Here is a 20,328-nt window from a genome sequence, read left to right as displayed (position 1 = left end):
TGCGAGACTGTCTGGCCCCAAGGCCTGGGAGGGTGTTAAGCAGAAGCTGCAAAGCGGAAGAGCCAATCAGCGACTGCGCTGTGATTGACAGCGCAAGTTGGCCAATCAGGAATGCCACTAGCACTGCACTAACAAAACAATAATGGCCGCTTCACTGCCTGTCCACCTCGAGGACGTTTGTCTAGTTTAAACAGCCATAAAGTGCAGTTATTGCAGAAATAGACTCAATACAACAATTAAACAAGTACAGGAGTATCGCCGCAACCGCAGAGTTTCTCGGCGGAAAACATGTTTTTGCCATTCTCCCGAGTGGATTTGGGTTTGACTGGATCCGAAGCTGATTGGCTGAAGGAGTTGTCTGTCAAGGTAACTACGCCCGCCCATGCTCCCGCCCCTGCTAAGGACTGGGTGAAGAGTTGGGGCCAGACAGTCACACAGAACAAAATGAAATGTGAGTTCACGTGATGGGCTGGTTTACCAGGCTACCACAGGGGGGCCCCGGGAGCCAAATTGCCAAGAGTCCCTTGAAGCCAAAACATCAGAGCCCTAACAGCGACTCAGTAGTAGTGCCTAAACACTGGCAAGGCCAGCCCTCCTTTGGACCTGGGTTTTTGTAAATGAACCTTCAAAATTCTATGGTTCTAGTTCCAGATGTAAGACAGAATTATCGAGTCCAGTTTTTTGAAAAAAGTCAATGCAAGAAAGATGGGGAGGTTTTGGCATACAGTAGATAGAGCAACCTGGGAAGTGAAACCATCTTAATTGTTTTACAGTTTTGTATACATTGTTTAAGTCTTAAAACAAAATCACCTAAATTCAACTTAAATATTATTTTATGATCTCTGGGTATGGTCAAGCCAAGATAGGTGAGGCGGTCCCTTGCACATTTGAATGGGAGATTGTCCAGAAAACCGGGAGTGAAGACATCAGAGAGAGGCATAAAGTCACTCTTTGTCCATAGAGTGGAAGTATCATTAATGTTAATTGGTTACTCCTGTTTGCCCTGCTTTGAGACTTCAAAATGGCTGCTGTGAAAAGGGCCTGTTATATTTGGGCCAATCCTCTCCCGGTCATTGCTTCACCCCCCCTCCACCGATCTATGTAGAGTTGTAGACACATTGTAGCACATGCTTCTTCCGATGTGCACTCACCAGCCGCTTCTTTTCACCTGACAGCGAGGAGTTTCACCAGCAGGACATTTATTTTTTATTTTTTACAAACTATACAAACAAACAAGGCACATCATACATCACAATATAACAATCAAAAGCAGTATAAGCATTCAAACAAAGACAAAAATATGACTGTTAATCAAATCAAATCAAATCAATTACAAACATACAATGAATAAATCAAATACCAACATTTTATAACAAGGGCTATCTCAGATTAACTTAAGCCTGTACCAGCAGGACATAATACGTGGGAGGATCATGCTATTCCCCCCAATCAATATTTTAGCATTTGAGTTTCACAGTGCTTTTTCCTGAGTAACTGTTGCCTACTGTATATTGGATAGAGTAGAATATATTCTTGTCTCTGTCTCAGTAGCATGTGCTCACCAGTGAAGGATGGGACCGGTGGCGGGGGGGACACCTCCCTGTCTCTACAAGCCGGCCGACCCCGCAGGAACCTCCAGAAAGCCACTGGGACCCAGGTCAGCTGGACCCAGGACAGCTGGACCCAGGACAGGCTCATCAACCATGTGATCAAAGCTCTCCGCAAGTTGTGAGTCTTCAGTGTTTATGTATTTCTGGCTTTCTGCATACTAGTGGTGGCTTATTGACATCTTTGGTCTAAGCCAGTGGTTCCCAAACTGGAGTACGCATATTCCTAGGGCTTTGGGGACGTACTACAGGAGGTAGTTGAGAGAAAGGGGAAAATGGAAAAAAAAAAAGAATAAATCATGACAATAAATATAAACATTAAAATAAGTCTGCTCAGAAGGAACTAATTCCAACTCTTTCACTCTATTTCTTATTTTGTAATGTTATATTTTTAAAAAGTTATCATTCATTCCTAGCATCATATGCTATAGTTTTCTTTTGCAGTTTTCTAAGCTAAATGTTGTCTTCAGTAAAGGGGGTACTGAAGCCAGCGGTCATTACTGTTCTCAGAGATCAGCTGTCAATCAAACAGTGTGTCCAGTACTTTGACGTCTTTTTATAGACTGTTTTAACTTGACAACAAAAACATTCTAAATTGAACCCCAGCCCACTTCCTGTTGCATTGTTTGCTAGTATGGACAGCTCACTTCCTGTTGCAGTGTTTGCTATGGACAAGAGGGAGGAAAGAGAAAGAGAGCAGGACTAACAATTCCTTGAAAACCATCTATATGAGGTCCTGAATGTTGAGTGTTGCATTTCTGACTGCTACCAAATGAGGGCAGAGCACCCTTTCACTTGTGATCCCATTTAAACTCTAAGCTTTAAACATGTGCTCCTCTCCTCTTCTCTTCTCTCCTCTCCTCTCCTCTCCCCTCCTCTCCTCTCCCTTCCCCTCCTCTCCTCTCCCTTCCTCTCCTCTCCTCTCCCCTCCTCTCTGCTCCTCTCCCTTCCTCTCCTCTCCCCTCCTCTCCTCTCCCTTCCTCTCCTCTCCCCTCCTTTCCCCTCCTCTCCTCTCTCTCCTCTCCCCTCCTCTCCTCTCCCCTCCTCTCCTCTCCCCTCCCCTCCCCTCCTCTCCTCTCTCTCCCCTCCTCTCCTCTCCTCTCCCCTCCTCTCCTCTCTCTCCTCTCCCCTCCCCTCCTCTCCTCTCTCTCCTCTCTCCTCTCTCCTCTCCCCTCCTCTCCTCTCCCCTCCTCTCCCCTCCTCTCCCCTCCTCTCCTCTCCCCTCCTCTCCTCTCCCTTCCTCTCCTCTCCCTTCCTCTCCTCTCCCTTCCTCTCCACTCCTCTCTTCTCCCCTCCTCTCCTCTCTTCTCCTCTCCTTTCCTCTCCTCTCCGCTCCTCTCATCTCCTCTCCACTCTTCTCTCCTCTCCCTTCCTCTCCCCTCCTCTCCCTTCCTCTCCCCTCCTCTCCTCTCCTCTCCCTTCCTCTCCACTCCTCCTCTTTTCTCTTCTCCTCTCCTCTCCGCTCCTCTCCTCTCTTCTCCCCTCCCCTCCTCTCCTCTTTTCTCCTCTCCTCTCTTCTACTCTCCCCTCCCCTCCCCTCCCCTCCTCTCCTCTTTTCTCTTCTCCCGTCCTCTCCCTTCCTCTCCTCTCCCTTCCTCTCCTCTCCCTTCCTCTCGTCTCCTCTCCCTTCCTCTCCTCTCGTCTCCTCTCCTCTCATCTCCTCTCCCCTCCTCTCCTCCTCTCTTCTCCTCTCCCCTCCCCTCCTCTCCTCTCTTCTCCTCTCCCTTCCTCTCCTCTCCCTCTCCTCTCGTCTCGTCTCCCCTCCTCTTCTCTCCTCTCCCTTCGTCTCTTCTCCCCTCCCCTCCTCTCCTCTCCTCTCCTCTCCCTTCGTCTCGTCTCTTCTCCTCTCCCCTCCCCTCCTCTCCTCTCCTCTTCTCTTCTCTCCTCTCCCTTCGTCTCGTCTCTTCTCCTCTTCCCTCACCTCCTCTCCTCTCGTCTCGTCTCCTCTGGCAAATAATGAAACCGTTCTCATTAGAATTAGTCAGATGCTTTTGAGGATGAGTCTGAGCAAAAAAAAGTGAGACGACGCCAGCTTGACTTACGACGATTGTAAAGACGGCCACATCTGGTGCCACTACAAAAGAAAAGAGCCACTAATCTGTTTTGTCAGACCCCCGAGAATCAACACTTGACATCTGATTCATTTGGATGGAAGAAAAAATTGGCAACTGACTGTCAAGAGCTGGGTTTCAGTCCAAGTTTTTTTTATGTGATTGCAGTGTTGAATTGGAAGGGCTGAATGGAAGAAGTCTCCTTTTATGAATAAGAATTATTGATTCAATTATGAATATCCTAATATTGCAAAAATATTGCTCTCAGGGTCACGTCGCTTAACGATTGGTAATGCTTACTGTCAATCAAAAGTGGGTGAAGCTTAGGGTCATTGACGTGATGCAGGAGCCCTTCCGTGTCAGAGTTCACCCTCTCCCCTTTGATTTCAGGCCACACTAGAGATGGCGATGGTCATGCTATTAGTTGTTACACTGTGGGTGTTTTGTTTTTGTGTTAAGTCCGCATCCTTCCTGTTCCACGTGGGATGTAGTAAATGACTATATTGTGAACATTGAGTAAGTATAAATTGTCAAACATTGTTTTTAAGCCACCGGCATCCGACTCGCTTCAGCGTTTCTCTTCTCCTGCTTTCTCCCTCAGTCAGACACAAACGGGGGGGGGGGGGGGGATCACATGCATATGTCAGACACATTCGCTCGTGCTACGTAATGTCACAGACGGACAAAAGAAATGTCCAATACGCATGGACAGTCACTGATGATGACGGAAACTGAACTTCCATCACTGCACTTCTGTTGGCTGGTTGATGCTAAAAGCCTCTGTGCAATTACCGTACCTTGAATAAATGCTGTTTTGTTCAATTTAACTTCCCCCTTTTTGCATGCAAGATTAAAATTGTTACAATAGAAACCACTAATGAATACAGTATAAACAGGAATGTTGTAATGTAGACTTATGTTGCAGGAACTACTAGAATCATCATATTGGTGTAATTATATGCATCCAAGGGTTAAATCATGCATTAATGAAGTGCTTTAGAGGATATTTCAAAAATATCGAGATATATATACAGATATTATTTAGAGGCCATATCGGCCAGCCCTACCTCCAAGCTACTTCAGCCTATTTCTACAGTATGATTACGGCTCCTGCATTTGCTGGAAGCCTAGACCAGGGCTTCCCAAACTTTTCAGACCAACTATCACAAACCACATTTGCCAGGGATCACTTCCACTGCGGATACCATACCCCCCCCCCCCCCATAAAATAACCGTTGCTGATTGAACCATGCAATCACATCAGAAAGCTGATTGAACCATGCAATAACATCAGAAAGAGAGGGCCCATTTGAATTTTTTTTGCCTCTCCAAAATGTAGCCTAACTTCTGAGCATTATTTAAGCGTGGTTGATACCAATCCAAGCCTTAGGTCTTCTACTGTACTTTCATATATCAGAGACTTCACTCTGGCTTTAAAACTGAGCCCGCTACAGCCTCTGAAAGTAGATTTTCAAAATCGTGATATAGGAATAGGAACCCTATTTATTTGCTTCAGCCGGTGTCAAAGGTTTGCTCACAATTCATTTGACAGTTGGATGGGAAACATAACTACTCTTAATCACGAAGAGATTGTCCTTGAAGTTGAAGTACACTTCAGCTGGTAGGTGAGGACAGGTGGGGAGCGAGACGTTCCTGTTGTGAAGTAGCGAGCGACACCGCGGTTGTGTTTTTATTACACTGGACTCCAGAGCTCAGATGCATTTGATTGCCTGACAGTCGCTATGTTTTCATTTATTCACTCTTTCTATTTCACCCCCCCCCCCCAAAGTTTTCCCAAGGTTGCAGTGTGCAGGTTTTATTGGCTCTTCTTGGTGTGTGTGTGTGTGTGTGTGCGCGCGTGCGTGTGCGTGCGTGCATGTGTGTGTGTGCACACGCTCGCAGTCGTATAATGCTGTAGGTGGGACTCACCTGTAGACCAGGAAGGATCAACTATGTTGTCCATAGTCACACCTGTAGACCAGGGAGGATCAACTATGTTGTCCACAGTCACACCTGTAGACCAGGAAGGATAGGCTATGTTGTCTACAGTCACACCTGTAGACCAGGAAGGATCGACTATGTTGTCCACAGTCACACCTGTAGACCAGGAAGGATCGACTATGTTGTCCACAGTCACACCTGTAGACCAGGAAGGATCGACTATGTTGTCCACAGTCACACCTGTAGACCAGGAAGGATCGACTATGTTGTCCACAGTCACACCTGTAGACCAGGAAGGATCGACTATGTTGTCCACAGTCACACCTGTAGACCAGGAAGGATCAACTATGTTGTCCACAGTCACACCTGTAGACCAGGAAGGATCAACTATGTTGTCCACAGTCACACCTGTAGACCAGGAAGGATCGACTATGTTGTCCACAGTCACACCTGTAGACCAGGAAGGATCGACTATGTTGTCCACAGTCACACCTGTAGACCAGGAAGGATCGACTATGTTGTCCACAGTCACACCTGTAGACCAGGAAGGATCAACTATGTTGTCCACAGTCACACCTGTAGACCAGGAAGGATCAACTATGTTGTCCACACAGTCACACCTGTAGTTTAGGAAGGATCAGCTATGTTGTCCACAGTCACACCTGTAGACCAGGAAGGATCTGCCCACAGTCACACCTGTAGACCAGGAAGGATCTGCCCACAGTCACACCTGTAGACCAGGAAGGATTAGCCAGGTCAGGTGGGTTCAGGGCTGCTGAGCTGAGGTGGCTGATAAGCAGGCATATGGTTCAGGCACGTGTGGAGCGGAGGGTGCCCAAGCACCTGCCATTTTGCTCCTTGATGTCCAAGTGCCTTTTTTGTCTGCGCTGATACTGATATGACTGTCTTTCAGAGGCTGTAGCACGCTCAGTTTGAAAGCTAGGGCGAAGATCCTGATATGATATCATATGAAACTAGAAGAGCTAACACATCCATTGCTATCAAGAATGACATGCTACCTTGTCGGCAAGGGGGCTAAGTAACGCTCCAAATTATGGCTAAATTTTGGCGAGGGAAAAACGGACATGGCCATTTTCAAAGGGGCCCACTTTATGCTAACCTCATGCATTTTTATTATTATCATTATTATTTTATTTATTTATTTATTTTACAAAAAACATGCAGTTTTAGTACATGCCGTATAAATGTGTTATTTTCACCTTCCTTGGTGTGACTATCTCCTCTACTCTGAAATGGGGAGACAGCACCACTACCATCTAGAAGAAAGCCCACCAGAGACTTTTCTTTCTGAGACAATTGAGGCAGTATGGTATTTCTGTGAATGGCATGGTGCAGTTCTATAGAGCAGCAGTGGAGAGCATACTCACGTATGCTATTAACGGTTTGCTTTGGAAACTTGTCTGCTGAGGACATGATTGAAACCCAGGATGATGACAAGATACTGTAGATCAGGGATACTAACTCAACTTGCTTTACCCGGGGGCCACTTTTGTGAAATGATAGAAGGCCAGGGGCCAGTTCATAAACAAACTATATACATTTTTTTGTAGCGGATTGTAGGTTTTTCGGGTGTCAGCCGGAGTTTAGTCTGACAATGTTGTGCACACCGGATAGTTAGTTAGGTTAAGTACATACATAAGTGCCTGGGTAGCAAGCAGACGGCGGTATTTGGCAATTTAGCAGCTAAATCATAGATTATTGAAAGATATTCCATATTCCAGACTGAAATGCTATAACAGAAGTGGAGTATTGGCCAGAATGACATGAACATTTAGACACTTATTCAGCGGGTATCTTGCATGTTGCGTTCAGGTGCACTGTAAAAAAAATTTGGGCCGCAACTTGAGTATCACTGTTGTAGATGGATGGACAGACGGACGGGATACAGTCCCGTCCATCATCCTATCCAGGACGGGATAGGATGGAAGAAATATGGCCAGACAAATAGATCACTGCTGTCTGGAGATGACAAGTGGATGTTCTCCCTCTGACACCATGATCATTTCTCATGAATGTTAACAGCCCAATTTATCCCCCCCGTCAGTGCATATGCATGTCACACCAGTCACATCCTTATCCCCCTTCCTCCCGTCAGTGTGTAACACACCCCGTCACACCAGTCACATCCTTATCCCCCCTCCTCCCGTCAGTGTGTAACACACCCCGTCACACCAGTCACATCCTTATCCCCCCTCCTCCCGTCAGTGTGTAACACACCCCGTCACACCAGTCACATCCTTATCCCCCCTCCTCCCGTCAGTGTGTAACACACCCCGTCACACCAGTCACATCCTTAAAAATAGGCCAACAATTCTTCAATGAGTTACACTAACTGAGGCAGATATGATAGCATGGAACTTAAATAGTGCCAGTGTCCATTGGGGATATTGGGCCGTTACAGCAGAACATAGCAGAAAGATACAGCAAAGAAACAGAATATAGAAAAGGGGGCACTAACTAGACAATGGTTAAAAGATAACTTTTCCACTTTTCAACCAGGTCTCTATCCAAAATCGCAATACAGTCTCCCTACAGCGCAGATATTGAAGCTGTGCGCATCCACAAAGTTTCTGTTGGCAGATGAACGGGGGCTCTCGGTGCAGGAAAGACAGGAAGGTCGTAGAGAGTTGGGATTTGAGGGATGGGTAGTGGGAGTGGCTAGGTGTATCTGGGTGGTTAGAGGGGGCGTGGTCAGGAAAGGGGTGTGGCTATGGAAAAGGGGCCGTAGCTAGGGATAGATCCGTTTCACAGCAACTGTTTTGAGGTGGTAAAGCAGGAAGTTAAACAAGTGTAACAATATCATTATTAATGATGGTGCCAGTGCCAGGGGGCCCTCCTTAATGTTATTGGTTACACCTGCTTTACTCCTGCTTTACCACCTCAAAAGGGTTGCTTTGAAAAGGGCCTATTGGAAGGTCTTACAGAGTCGGCGTTCGAGGCATTTCTAGTTTTTAATTGTATCTGCTTTACTAAATACAATTGGACTTCATGGCCCGTAACAATTACTTTCCTTGTGTTCTTTTTGTTATACTGCACATTTATAGTTTCAGAACTTTTTTTCGCTTTATTCAATCAGAAACTGTCTATTTTGCCAACTTTATTTATTTTGGTTTTCACTTTTGTCTTTAATTCAATTCTATTGAAAAGTTATTGAAAAGTATTAAATGTGGCTTTCAGAAACCTACAGATATCCTGATAGCGAGGCAAAGAAAAACACGAATGCAGAATTATGTACCACAAAAAAATATACCCACATTCAATATGAAATATGTGAGGAAAAGTATATCTGTATCAATGCCTACAGAAATGAGAAGTGTGATAGATATAGATTCAGGATGTCTATATTTAAAGATTGCTAGACAGCTGGACTTGCATCCACCTCACTGTAAGCTACGCTGTTTCCACAGTTCACTCCCTAATAGTGTTTTATCTGCGATGGGGCCACATAAACACAAAAACACACTGGAGAACAAGAGGAGGAAGGTCAAGGTTAATGAAAGGTGTTCCTCTCATCTGGTCTTCTGACTGCCAACCTCCTCCACAGATGGAGAGACTGATAGCATCCTCTCCCTCCCTCTCCTCTCCCGCTGTGCTATGGCCCCGGGCAGCCTCCCTGCCAGCTCCACTTCCTTTGACTAAAAGCTGTAGCACTGCTTATCTTCATATCTAGGCTACGGATGCCAACTGTAATCTGTCAAGTGGAAGGTGCCCGTGTGTGTACGTTGTCTTTCTGTGCAAAACACTGCTCCAGCTATGCTTGGAAAATAGGACAGTGCTTTATTGTGGCCCGGTGAGAGTGGGTGTGGATTATACAGTATACAGTATGAAATATGGTAATGAGTGTTGCCGTAGTGTGCCATGTATGTGAGGAATTGATTTGCTAGCGATAAAGCAGCATTGTTAGAATAACAAAGGGAAGTTGACCTCAGCTACAGGATACGTACAGTATAGCGCTCCCAAGTGGTGTTTTCAAAATGATAACGTGCTGTTTTGCTTATGATAGTAGCACATTTGTGAGAGTGAGGCGGCCCGTGTGCACCGGGGGGACATGTCGTGCACATACAAACACTGCAAGACCACCACTACCTTTCAGTGTGACTTTTGTTTTGATGTGTTTGTAATGACTGCAGCATGCCTGTGTGTGGGACAGTGAGTCATGTTGTAAATCTAAAGGGTCACTTCACTGAAAACCAACACTGTAGCCTCATACTGTACTGTATGTTTGAGGGATTATTTCCTGACGGAGATTTTTAAGCAGTGCAGCTGCTTCTATAAGTGACTATGGTTGTGTCTGATTCTCAAGTGAACGAGCTATATACTGTAGGTGGCATTTCTAGGTAAGAAGTTGTACCTAATTAGGCTGTCTGAAACCAGTTTGACACATAAGTTCACTGGATTTGCAACCATCCTAGGTACCTGTTTTTGGCCAATTTTCGAGGGACCATACAATGTTTCCAATGTTTGGTGGGTTAGGATATCCCATGATACCTTGTGACCCTTCCAATCGATGAAGAAGAGCGAAGCGAGCCTGAGCGAGCCCATAACGGCGACGCCCACAAAGCCTCCCGCATCAGAAAAAACGTTGGCTAAATAACAAACATCTGTCACTTTCATTTCGTTTTTATTCTAGAATAGTCAATAACGTCAAACTTTACTTAATTTCAGTGCAGTCAGATGTTTGTACAGTGTCAGGAAAGTCACTTTTGAACAATAGTAGGAAGCATTTTACCTGACTGTGTTCTGGACAGCAGCCGGCTAGTTAGGTTGCTAATATAACTCATGTTAGAGAACTCGCTCTGCCCGCCCCAAAGCAGGACTACACAGCCAGGATGATAGCATCATTGCAGACGTTCAAGTGAAAGTGGAGTTCGTTTTAAGCGTGCTTTATTAAATGATAAGCTGTCATTACTTCCCATTTGTTAATGTTTTCGTTAGCTGGGTTTTACGCTTTTAATTTGAAGGCGGAAAAGGGAAATGGTGTGATACAAGATAGAATTGACACTGGTCTGTCAATTCTATCAGTTCACACGTACCATTTCCCTTTTTCGCCTTCAAATTAAATGTATAAATAAATTAAATTGTAAATACAGCTAACGAAACGTTGTGAAGCCTCGACCTGTCTGGATTCTAAAAGTATGTATAACTTTAGAGAAAAAAGCCATCAGCCATGCTGTTTTATACTAATTTACTGCCAAATGCTTTGGGATTCAACTTCATCAAGCTTGGTCAGAAAACATCTGTCTATTCAATGGAAACAGCACCAGTGCGACCTATCGCGTGCTATGCTACCTTCAAGCATGAGGACATCTGAAACTAGTTATTTTTCATCCACCTATATTAAAATGACTCTTGAGTTACCGCACAATGTCAGAGAGAGGGGAGAGGGTGTTGGAGGACAAGGGAAGGACCTGCAAACCTGCACCGCTTACTTCAACATCTGGGTGTGAACGGATAGTATAGGCTCTACCGACTGACCCAATTCAGCAGTCTGGATAGCTCAGTCGGTAGAGAACCAGACTTACAATCTCACAACAATCTTGGGGCCGACATCTCTTGTATTTATTTGCCATAGGTAGAGTGATGCTCACTAACATGGTAACTAATGGTAAGATAATCATTAGGGCTGTGGCAATTCACTTATCTCCCGATTCGATACTATCACGATTCTTGGGTGCCGATTCGATTTATATTGCGATTCTTAAGTATTGCGATTCTACGATTATTGCGATTCGATATTACGATTTATTGCGATTTTTGTTTATTTTTTTCTTTTCTTTTTTCAGTTTGTTTGCTTTTTTACACTAGATTAGAACATGGGAAAAGTTGAATCATACACTAGAGACTGTATATTATATATCATGAGTAGGGCTGGGCGATATAGTTAAAAACAGGGGCGGACTGGGATCATAATTCAGGCCGGGCATTAGATACCAAGCAGGCCAGGCCGATATGGGCCAACGCGCGTGAAATTTGGGCCGTTTGAAGCCAGATTTGGGCCGTTTGAAGTCCAATTTTACAATGAGATGCACCCACTTTAACCCTGAAGTGTAATTATTACTTCAGACTAACTAATAAAGTAATAAAACCACTAGTAAACCAGTAGGCGGCGCCTGGCCTGCTGTTCAGTGAGTGGCCTGACTGCAAGCACCCAAAAAAATTTTTTTTTTTTTTTTTTTTTTCGATCGATTCTGGAATAAAAGATCGATCCAAAAAATCGTGACATTAAAAATCGCGATACTTAGGTGAATCGATTTTTTCCCCCACCCCTAATAATCATGAAGTAATGATGCATTCCCTTAGCCTGACTCCGCCAGATGGGGGCGGCATTGTTCCACAAATTCACAATCCCACCTCCGTCTGGTCCCGGCTCAAGATTGGAGTTTAAACCGGCCGCCGCCCAGGCGAACCAATCAAGTCAAGTCAAGTCAAGTCAAGTTTATTTATATAGCCCTAATTCACAAGCATGTCTCAGAGGGCTTCACAGAAAGTATGTCTAGCTGATTCTAGCTAACACACAGTAACAAGAATATACAGAATAAAGATAACATTTGAACATTTGAAGAAAGCAGGAGAGTGGAGGAGGGAGGGAGAGGGAGGAGGGAGGAGAGGGGGGAGGTGGGGAGAAAATAGGAAATGTGGAGGAGGAGAGAACAGAGGAGGAGAGATGAGGGTGCAGGGGAGGGAGAGCCAGGGTAGGGGTAGGGTCTAGGGTTGGGGGAGGGGAGGGAGTAGGATACGGGCCCGGATTAGGGCGAGGGTGGGGAGAAATGGGAAATGTGGAGGAGGAGAGAACAGAGAAGGAGAGGGTGCAGGGGAGGGAGAGCAGGGGGAATGTGAGAGGGAGGAGAGGGCAGAGAGGAGGAGAGAACAGAGAAGGAGAGGTGGGAGGGCGCAGGGGAAGGAGAGCAGTGGGAATGTGAGAGAGGGGAGAGCTATCAGCGTGAGCTATGGGGTTTAGGCGAGACCGGGTGTGACGCCACCGAAAAGCGCCTGTGCGTTTGTAGTTCTTTCACTATTCAACATGGCGGCGGCTACCGAGGATAGCTCAGTGGGCTGGTCAAACATTCTATTCAAAACGATAAGCTAACATAAACGGTAAACACTTGATCTTACAGTGAGTACGAAACCGTAACTGTATTGCTGTAACGTTATCAACTATGAACGTCAGTAAACAAGACATTGTTGTAGAATTTGGGGAGATAGCCTTCAGACCGTTGCTAGGCTGGGAGAATTTAGCAGCCATGGCTAGTGAATGGCTAGCCGTTAGCCATTCACGCAAGTCACACAAACACAAAGCCCTCCTCACCACTGCCCAGTAAACATGTAATCTGTTAAACCATAATTTTTGTTCCAAATAGAAATAAATCATAACGTTAATCAAAATGCCACTGAAATATTAGCTAATCAACACAGAACTGCAAAGATCAGTGTGATGTATTGTCCATTTAGCCTACTGTTACCATAGCTGAATGCAGTGTAGTCTGCTATGACTGGCATGATTGGAATGTTGGCTGCTGTCTAATAAACAACGTTAACTCACGTTGGTGTCCGAGTGACATATTATGTTATACAGGCGAGATTAAAGATCTCAGGATATAACAATCAGTTTATCTGATATTTTCCCCCGTATGACGCTTGCATAAATTATACTGTGAAGTGTGAATATAGCTCTCACAAGCATATTGTAGTCCTTTATGTCTGATATTTTGGAGCTGTTACTCGAGAAATTGGTTTATCGATAGAACATAGCTTAAGATTTTGCACTTGTACTTTAGATAGGGGGTAAACAAACGGCATGGGAGCCAATACTAGGAATAAATAAACAAGGAACCATTCTTAAAGTTTGAGATTATATCCAAATACATGCTGCATGGGGTAACCTAAGGGTGCGTGCGAGAGCGTTGCGTCTCCATGACGTTAGCCGTCCAGGGTGCGTGCCACTCGGTGTCATATCGTGTCATCAGTTCCCTGAAGAAACGAACAACGATATGTGTTAGTAATGGATCGCTGTTAACGTTAACATTAATTACCAATCATCAGACGTAGCACCCCAACCTCCGGGCAGGCGCCGCCCGTGCCGGGAGCCCCCCTCCCGGCCGCGGGCACACAGCACAGCCACCGCCCACGCCAAGAGCCCCTCGCGTGGGTGGGTGGCTGCCCTGGGTGTCCGCGGCCTGAGAGGGGCCCCCGGCACGGGCGGCGACCGCCCGGAGGCCGGGGCGGCTGCTAACTAGTTGTGGATTGCTGCTGCCAAGCTAACTCGCAAATGTTGCTAACGTTAGCGTAACATCAGTTAATCCAATCAGTTACATTTAACGTGCAAAATGGCCTACCTGCACTTCATCCTCAGTCAGACATCTGCAGTTATTCTTCTTTCTTTTGGCAAATTGAATAGTCAATGGTTGCACCTAATATTCACCTTACAAAAACAGCAAAAATCTGCGACCTCCATGCTAACTATTTAGCAATTGTAGTCCTAGCTGTTTGTGTTGACCAGGCGCTGCCGCTGCTACGTAATGAAGGGAAGTCGATCTGATTACCGTAAATTTCGGACTATAAGCCGCGGCTTTTTCCCCGTTTTTTGGCCCTGCGGCTTATATAACGGTGCGGCTTATCTATGGATTTTTTCGAAGAAAAAAAAAAAAAAAACTGAATTCTCTCTTCTTTAGCACTCTTTCTAACTATAAATCCACTTCTGTTTTAATTTCCTCTCTTGCCCTCTTTTCACCACACCGCGGACACTGTGTGCACTGTAAAAAAAAACACAGGTGGTGTTGTGTTATGTTGTTTTGTTGAAATGTTAATAAATGGGAGCTTCCTCAAACAGCCATCTCTTTCCCGACAATCCCCTCTGTGCATGAACCCTTACATATGGTAATTAAACATTAAAACACAAAAAAAAAAAAAAAAAACATTAAAACACCTGCGGCTTATAGTCCGGTGCGGCTTATATATGTAACAAACAGGCAATTTTGCTGCTGCGGCTTATACTCCGGTGCGGCTTATAGTGCGGAAATTACGGTAGTTGGCGTTGGCAAGCCCAGACGGTGACAGACAGACGGTCCATCCAATCACCTGCCTAGTAGCTTGAAAAAAGTGACCGCCCTCTTCAGCAATGTAGCTTGGCCGAACCCAGATGGATGTTGGTTGTGAAACAAATGTGAACGAACTCATCCATCTGGCAGCGTCAGGTTAGCATTCCCTAGTAACAGCTAAGTATGATGGCCTGCTTTACTTGAGGGGGGACAAATATGGCAACTAATGGTAAAGTAATCATGAACTAATTATGAATTCCCTAGTAACTGCTAAGTATGATGGCCTGCTTTACTTGAGGGGGGACAAATATGGCAACTAATGGTAAAGTAATCATGAACTAATTATGAATTCCCTAGTAACTGCTAAGTATGATGGCCTGCTTTACTTGAGGGGGCACAAACATAGGCGGAGTTTGACTTTTAGCTTTTGGGGAGGCCACTTCTGCAGGAGTCAGATGCGCGCGAAGCGTTCCGTCGATTTCTTTTTTACGTTTTACATTTGAAATTTTGCCCGTTTGAAGCCAGATTTAGAGGAATATCTCATTTTCAGGCTGACATCATGGTCTCTCTCTCTCTCCCTCTTTGCCGGTGAAACATTTTGTCAGTTTTTTTTGCCGGTTGAAGCCAAATTTAGAGGAATTATTATTGTGCAATAATTACAACAATTAGTCTGAATGATAAAGGATTATTATTATTAATAATAATAATAATAATAATAATAGGCTGCTGCTGCTACTACTAATACTATTAATAATAGTCATTGTTATTGTTGTATTATTGTTAGTGTTATTAAACAGAGTAATTATTGTAATTATTGTTTAATAAGTATAAGAATGGAAATATACGAAATATTAGAATATGAGTAGAATTGCAGAACATTAATACTCATTATTGTATGTTTAGTAATGTAATGTATATATATAGTGCTTCACTGTTCACTGTTGCTTTTGACCGTGCTCAAAGACACTTTACAAATACAGGATAAAACAACTTTAATAAAGAGAGAAAATATTAAAATAGATGAGAGAGACAGAGAGAGAGAGAGAGAAATATTATAAGTCAAAAGCAACAGTGAAAAGGGCATTTTTGGAAAGATGACATAATGAGTATGAAAGACAATGAGTTTTGGCCTGTCAGATGTGAGTGGGGAGGGCATTTCAGAGGGAGGGGGCGGCTGCAGCAAGGCCCTGTCAGAGGCCCCCCTGTCACAGGTTTAGCAAAGAGATACCTGTGATTCTTGTCAAAGTGGATATAAATTGTATGATCATATTCAGCCAGACAGTGAGATGGAGATTTACAATGGTGAGCAATTTTTATTTATTTTTCTACTGGGTGGGCCTGGCTCCCCCATTAACTCCGCCCATGGGCACAAATATGGTAACTAAGGGTGAAGTAATCATGAACTAATGATTAATTCTCTAGTAACAACTATGGTAACTAATAGTCTGTTCTTAAGTAACTATACTGTTAAGGATCATTAAGGAGTAAGTAAGTAATCATTACTTACTGGTTCGATAACATGGTAACTAATTGTCAGTTCTTAAGTAACTACCATTAACACGTTCAGTGCCAGCGACGCCATATGGCGTCATTAGAAATTTACCGTACAGTGCCAGCGACGCCAAATGGCGTCATAACTCCAAATTGTTTTTTTGACGGGGGGGTGTCGATCTAAGCTTCTTACGTCGCCTCTAACAATATTGTAGCTATTGGAGGTCGATAACCTATTTTACAAACCCATTAGGTGGCGACAGCACTCTCCTGATCAGAGAAAAAGGAGCCAAACACACAGAAATAGTCACTGTGGAAAATGAGGAAATCGCATCGCATCCGTCCGTATGCATCGACGTGCCTCCATAAACGAGCACAACGCCAGCTGTGCCCCCAGCAGCAGCATCCGCTGTCACAACTGAGCACTTCCATGTACGCTGCAACAGCACATTCACATAATCAGCATTATTATTCCGAACTGGAAGCATGCCAGCCCGTGACAAACACACGCGGAACCAAAAAGCTGAATGTCGCGCACCATTCACTGTGTGTGCGCAGCAAACTCAGCAGAGACTGAGAGCCACCAGACACATAAGACACACCCAGGAGGCGTGTGCAGTTGAGGGGGGGGGGGGGGGGGGGAGCACGGAGAGCAGCAGAGCAGCATACACTTCACCCAGACAGACCCAGACATCAGAAAATTAGCTTCAGAGTCAGAGATGTGCTTGAAATGTTTAATTTCACAAAAGGCTCATTATCTCAGCTCGTAGAAAAAAAGGTATATTTTTCGTTCAATCAAGCTATCTTCTCCGGCTCATAACTAAAGAACGGAAAATGGGATCAATAAACTTTTTTTTGCAGGTGATAGAAGAGAGTCTCATCGTTATTTGTGCGTGTTCAGTGTTTACATAGTAATTATTAAAAAAATTATATGACTGTTTTAAAATGCATTGCGGCCTATGTGGCACAGCAAGCAACCTTTTGCCCAAGGGCCGTGGCACTGAAAGTGTTAAGGTACTACCTATTAACTATTCATGAACTAATTATTAACTATTCATGAACTAATGGTTCGTTCCTGACTCGTTCCTTAGTAACTATGCACGTTTTGTGCTACAGTATTGTAAAGTGTTACCGAACATTCTTCTTATATGTGCATCCTAGATAGAGAGGGAGTTCAGGTGTAATGTGGCTCAAACAGGCTGCTTAAGATTGGTGTGTGTGTGTGTGTTGGGCTACTCTACTCTCTCTCTGTGTGTGTGTGTGTGTGTGTGTGTGTGTGTGTGTGTGTGTGTGTGTGTGTTGGGCTACTCTACTCTACTCTGTGTGTGTGTGTGTGTGTGTGTGTGTGTGTGTGTGTGTGTGTGTGTGTGTGTGTGTGTTACACGTATATGACGTCTGTGTACATTGCAGTTTTTTCACCTGTGCCTGCTGCTCCACCAGATTTTCATATTCAGAGCTGTGGGAAGTAGACGCCCAACAGTAGCGCATGCATGCACACACACTTATATTTCCTGTGCCTTGTTCCCGTGAGAGCCTGACTGTGTGCCAGGGCTGGAGGCAGGAAGCACATACGTTGCCCCCGTCTCCCCCCAACACATTCACACTGCCAGGCCACCAGCCCCCCCCCCCACGCCCCCCGTCCGACGGTGCATGCTACTGGGACAGGATGGGATAGGCGGCCCTGCCCCGGTGCTCATCATGTGTAATGGTTCCAAGGGAGAGGGGCCCTTGATGCACGAGCCAGCGAAAGACACACAGGCTTGTTTTATGAAGGAAGATGGGGCTCCAGCAAAAAACCTGCTTTGTCTGCACTTTCTTTCGCACTGTTTTTGTTTTATTTCATCTATTTATTTTTCTTGTGAATCAGCGCTCGCCTCTCTCTCTCTCTTTCTCTTGCTCTCTCACCACTCTTTTCTTTCCATTCGCAGCCCATTTATTCTTTCCGACCATTCTATCCCGATGGTGTTGGATGGAGAGATAAAAAGTAATAGTTATTTTACCTAATAGTTATTTTACCTACCTTCCTTCCTTTGGCCCAGTGGCTTGTCTATGACCCAAACCATTTTCTTTACTTACTTCAATCACATGCAGAACGATCACCTCCGCAGTAACATTGTGATTAATGCGATGTACTTTGCATGTTCAGTGTTCCCCTGTGCATGACTTCAATGAAAAATGTTGCCAGAAGGAACAGAGGTTGAACAAGCATATCATGGGCGGAGTTAATAGGGGGGCCAGGCTTCCCCAGTCGTATTTTTTTTTCTCACCATTGTAAATCTCCATCTCACTGTCTGGTTGAATATGATCATACAATTTATATCCACTTTGACCAGAATCACAGGTATCTCTTTGCTAAAGCTGTGACAGGGGGGCCTCTGACAGGGCCTTGCTGCAGCCGCCCCCTCCCTCTGGAATGCCCTCCCCACTCACATCTGACAGGCCAAAACTCATTGTCTTTCATACTCATTGTTTCATCTTTCCAAAAAAGACCTTTTCACTGTTGCTTTTGACCTATAATATTTCTCTCTCTCTCCCCCTCTCTCTCATCTATTGCCGCATTTCATGCAATTTGGACTTATTCCAGGACTGTCTGTATGTCTGTCCTTCGCGTATCTCAAGAACCATTTGTCGGATCGACTTAAAACTTGCGCTTAGGGGGACCTGACAGAGTGCAGTGTGTGTGCGGGGGGGGGGGGGGGGGGGTTGGAAGCGCCCACGCATGGGGGAACGGGCACTGCACTAGTAAATATAATGACACCTATGGCAATGAGTGGTAATTGCAGGTGAGATCCAAACTGTGTTTGTTCGGCCATAGTAACCACCACCCGTAATGCTAGAACTACTAAGTAACGTGCTGAGTGATTCTGTGTTAGCTCCGCCCACCGTGTGTCTCCACAGACACCAAGTTCTTAAATGCTGCAATACTGAAAATGCAAAGGCTTCCATCAATGGGCCATATGCTCAATCACCATTGTTTTAACTCACTCTCAGATAGATAGTGACTTAACATACATTTAATCTTTGAGATTATGTGAACTAGTATGGTGCTATCCAGTCTGCCTTCTGGACACTGCTGGCCTGATATCTGACTTTTTGACTCATTACACTCCATTTCAACTCGGTGGTCTGGACCCAGGCAAGGACACTGCTGCTCTATCAGTACACTCTGAATGAATGAAGACTTGCCAGATAGACTTGCAAATAATACTAATAATAATGATGATAAATAATCGACAAATGGAAGACTAGACAAATGGAAGACTGCCAGACAGCCTCCTGTCTCTATGTTGTACACTGAAAACAGCACAAGTCAATCCTAGCACACACATACAGTACATGATGCAGACACACACACTGGACACACAATGACTCCAGCATTAAAGAAAGCATCAGCTAATAACCCTCATATTGGCTTTAGCAAAGGCAGCCCATCAGCTAGAGTCTGATGGGCTGCTCTTCTTCTCCATATCTTCGTCTCAACACCTCCAGTGTCCTACATCTTCCATCTGAATTAGAAAGCAATAGCAGCACCGGGGATCCATATCTAAGACCTGCATGCTCAGGGAAAAAGTGCCAGGGCTGGGAGCAACACACTATGTACTTGGGATGAGCATGATCAATAGACGTTTTTAACTTAACAACATAATCATTCTAAATTGCCCCTAGCTTACTTCCTGTTGCAGTGTTTGCTAATACAATAGCTGACAGGAAATAAGCTAGGTTTCAAATTAAGCAATACGCCCCAAGAGGCCAATGTTTACAGTGATTTTACAATGGCTAAGAGGTGTGGACACCTCTTAGCCATTGTAAAATCACTGTAAACTAGTGGTTCTCAACTGGTGGGACTCATGACCCAAAGGTGGGTGGGTTGTGGGGTTATTTTGGGTGGGTCTTTATGCATGAAAAAAAAAATCTACTCATTGAGGACGCCGACATCTGCCACCAATATGACTGTGTTTCAGAGGCTGTAGCAGGTTAATTTTTAAAGCTAGAGTGAAGATACTGGTATCATAACGAAACTACAAGACCTAATCAGAATCAGAATCAGAATCAGAAAGACTTTAATGATCCCCGGGGGGAAATTGGGACAAGTTACAGTAGCTCGCTCACAGAACACACATAGCATAAAATAGACAGTAGTAAATGCAATATTAAGCAAATAAGCAGAAAAACACAACATAG

At 44.7% G+C, this 20,328-nt stretch overlaps 1 protein-coding gene across 1 annotated transcript in view; it reads left to right on the top strand.

Annotated features, from left to right (window-relative positions):
- The window catches only part of cnbd1 (cyclic nucleotide binding domain containing 1), a gene marked incomplete at its 3' end in the record, with an annotated part of 166,757 nt that overhangs the window by 7,591 nt on the left and 138,838 nt on the right, over positions 1-20,328 (top strand). Inside the window, exon 3 of the mRNA XM_083631842.1 lies at positions 1,552-1,728. Within this exon, the coding sequence (XP_083487968.1) occupies positions 1,552-1,728 (177 nt within the window). The remainder of the gene's footprint in view (positions 1-1,551; positions 1,729-20,328) is intronic.

Source organism: Poromitra crassiceps (assembly GCF_964638095.1).
Source record: "Poromitra crassiceps genome assembly, chromosome: 2".
NCBI lineage: Eukaryota > Metazoa > Chordata > Actinopteri > Beryciformes > Melamphaidae > Poromitra > Poromitra crassiceps.
This window is presented reverse-complemented; position numbering and strand designations above follow the sequence as displayed.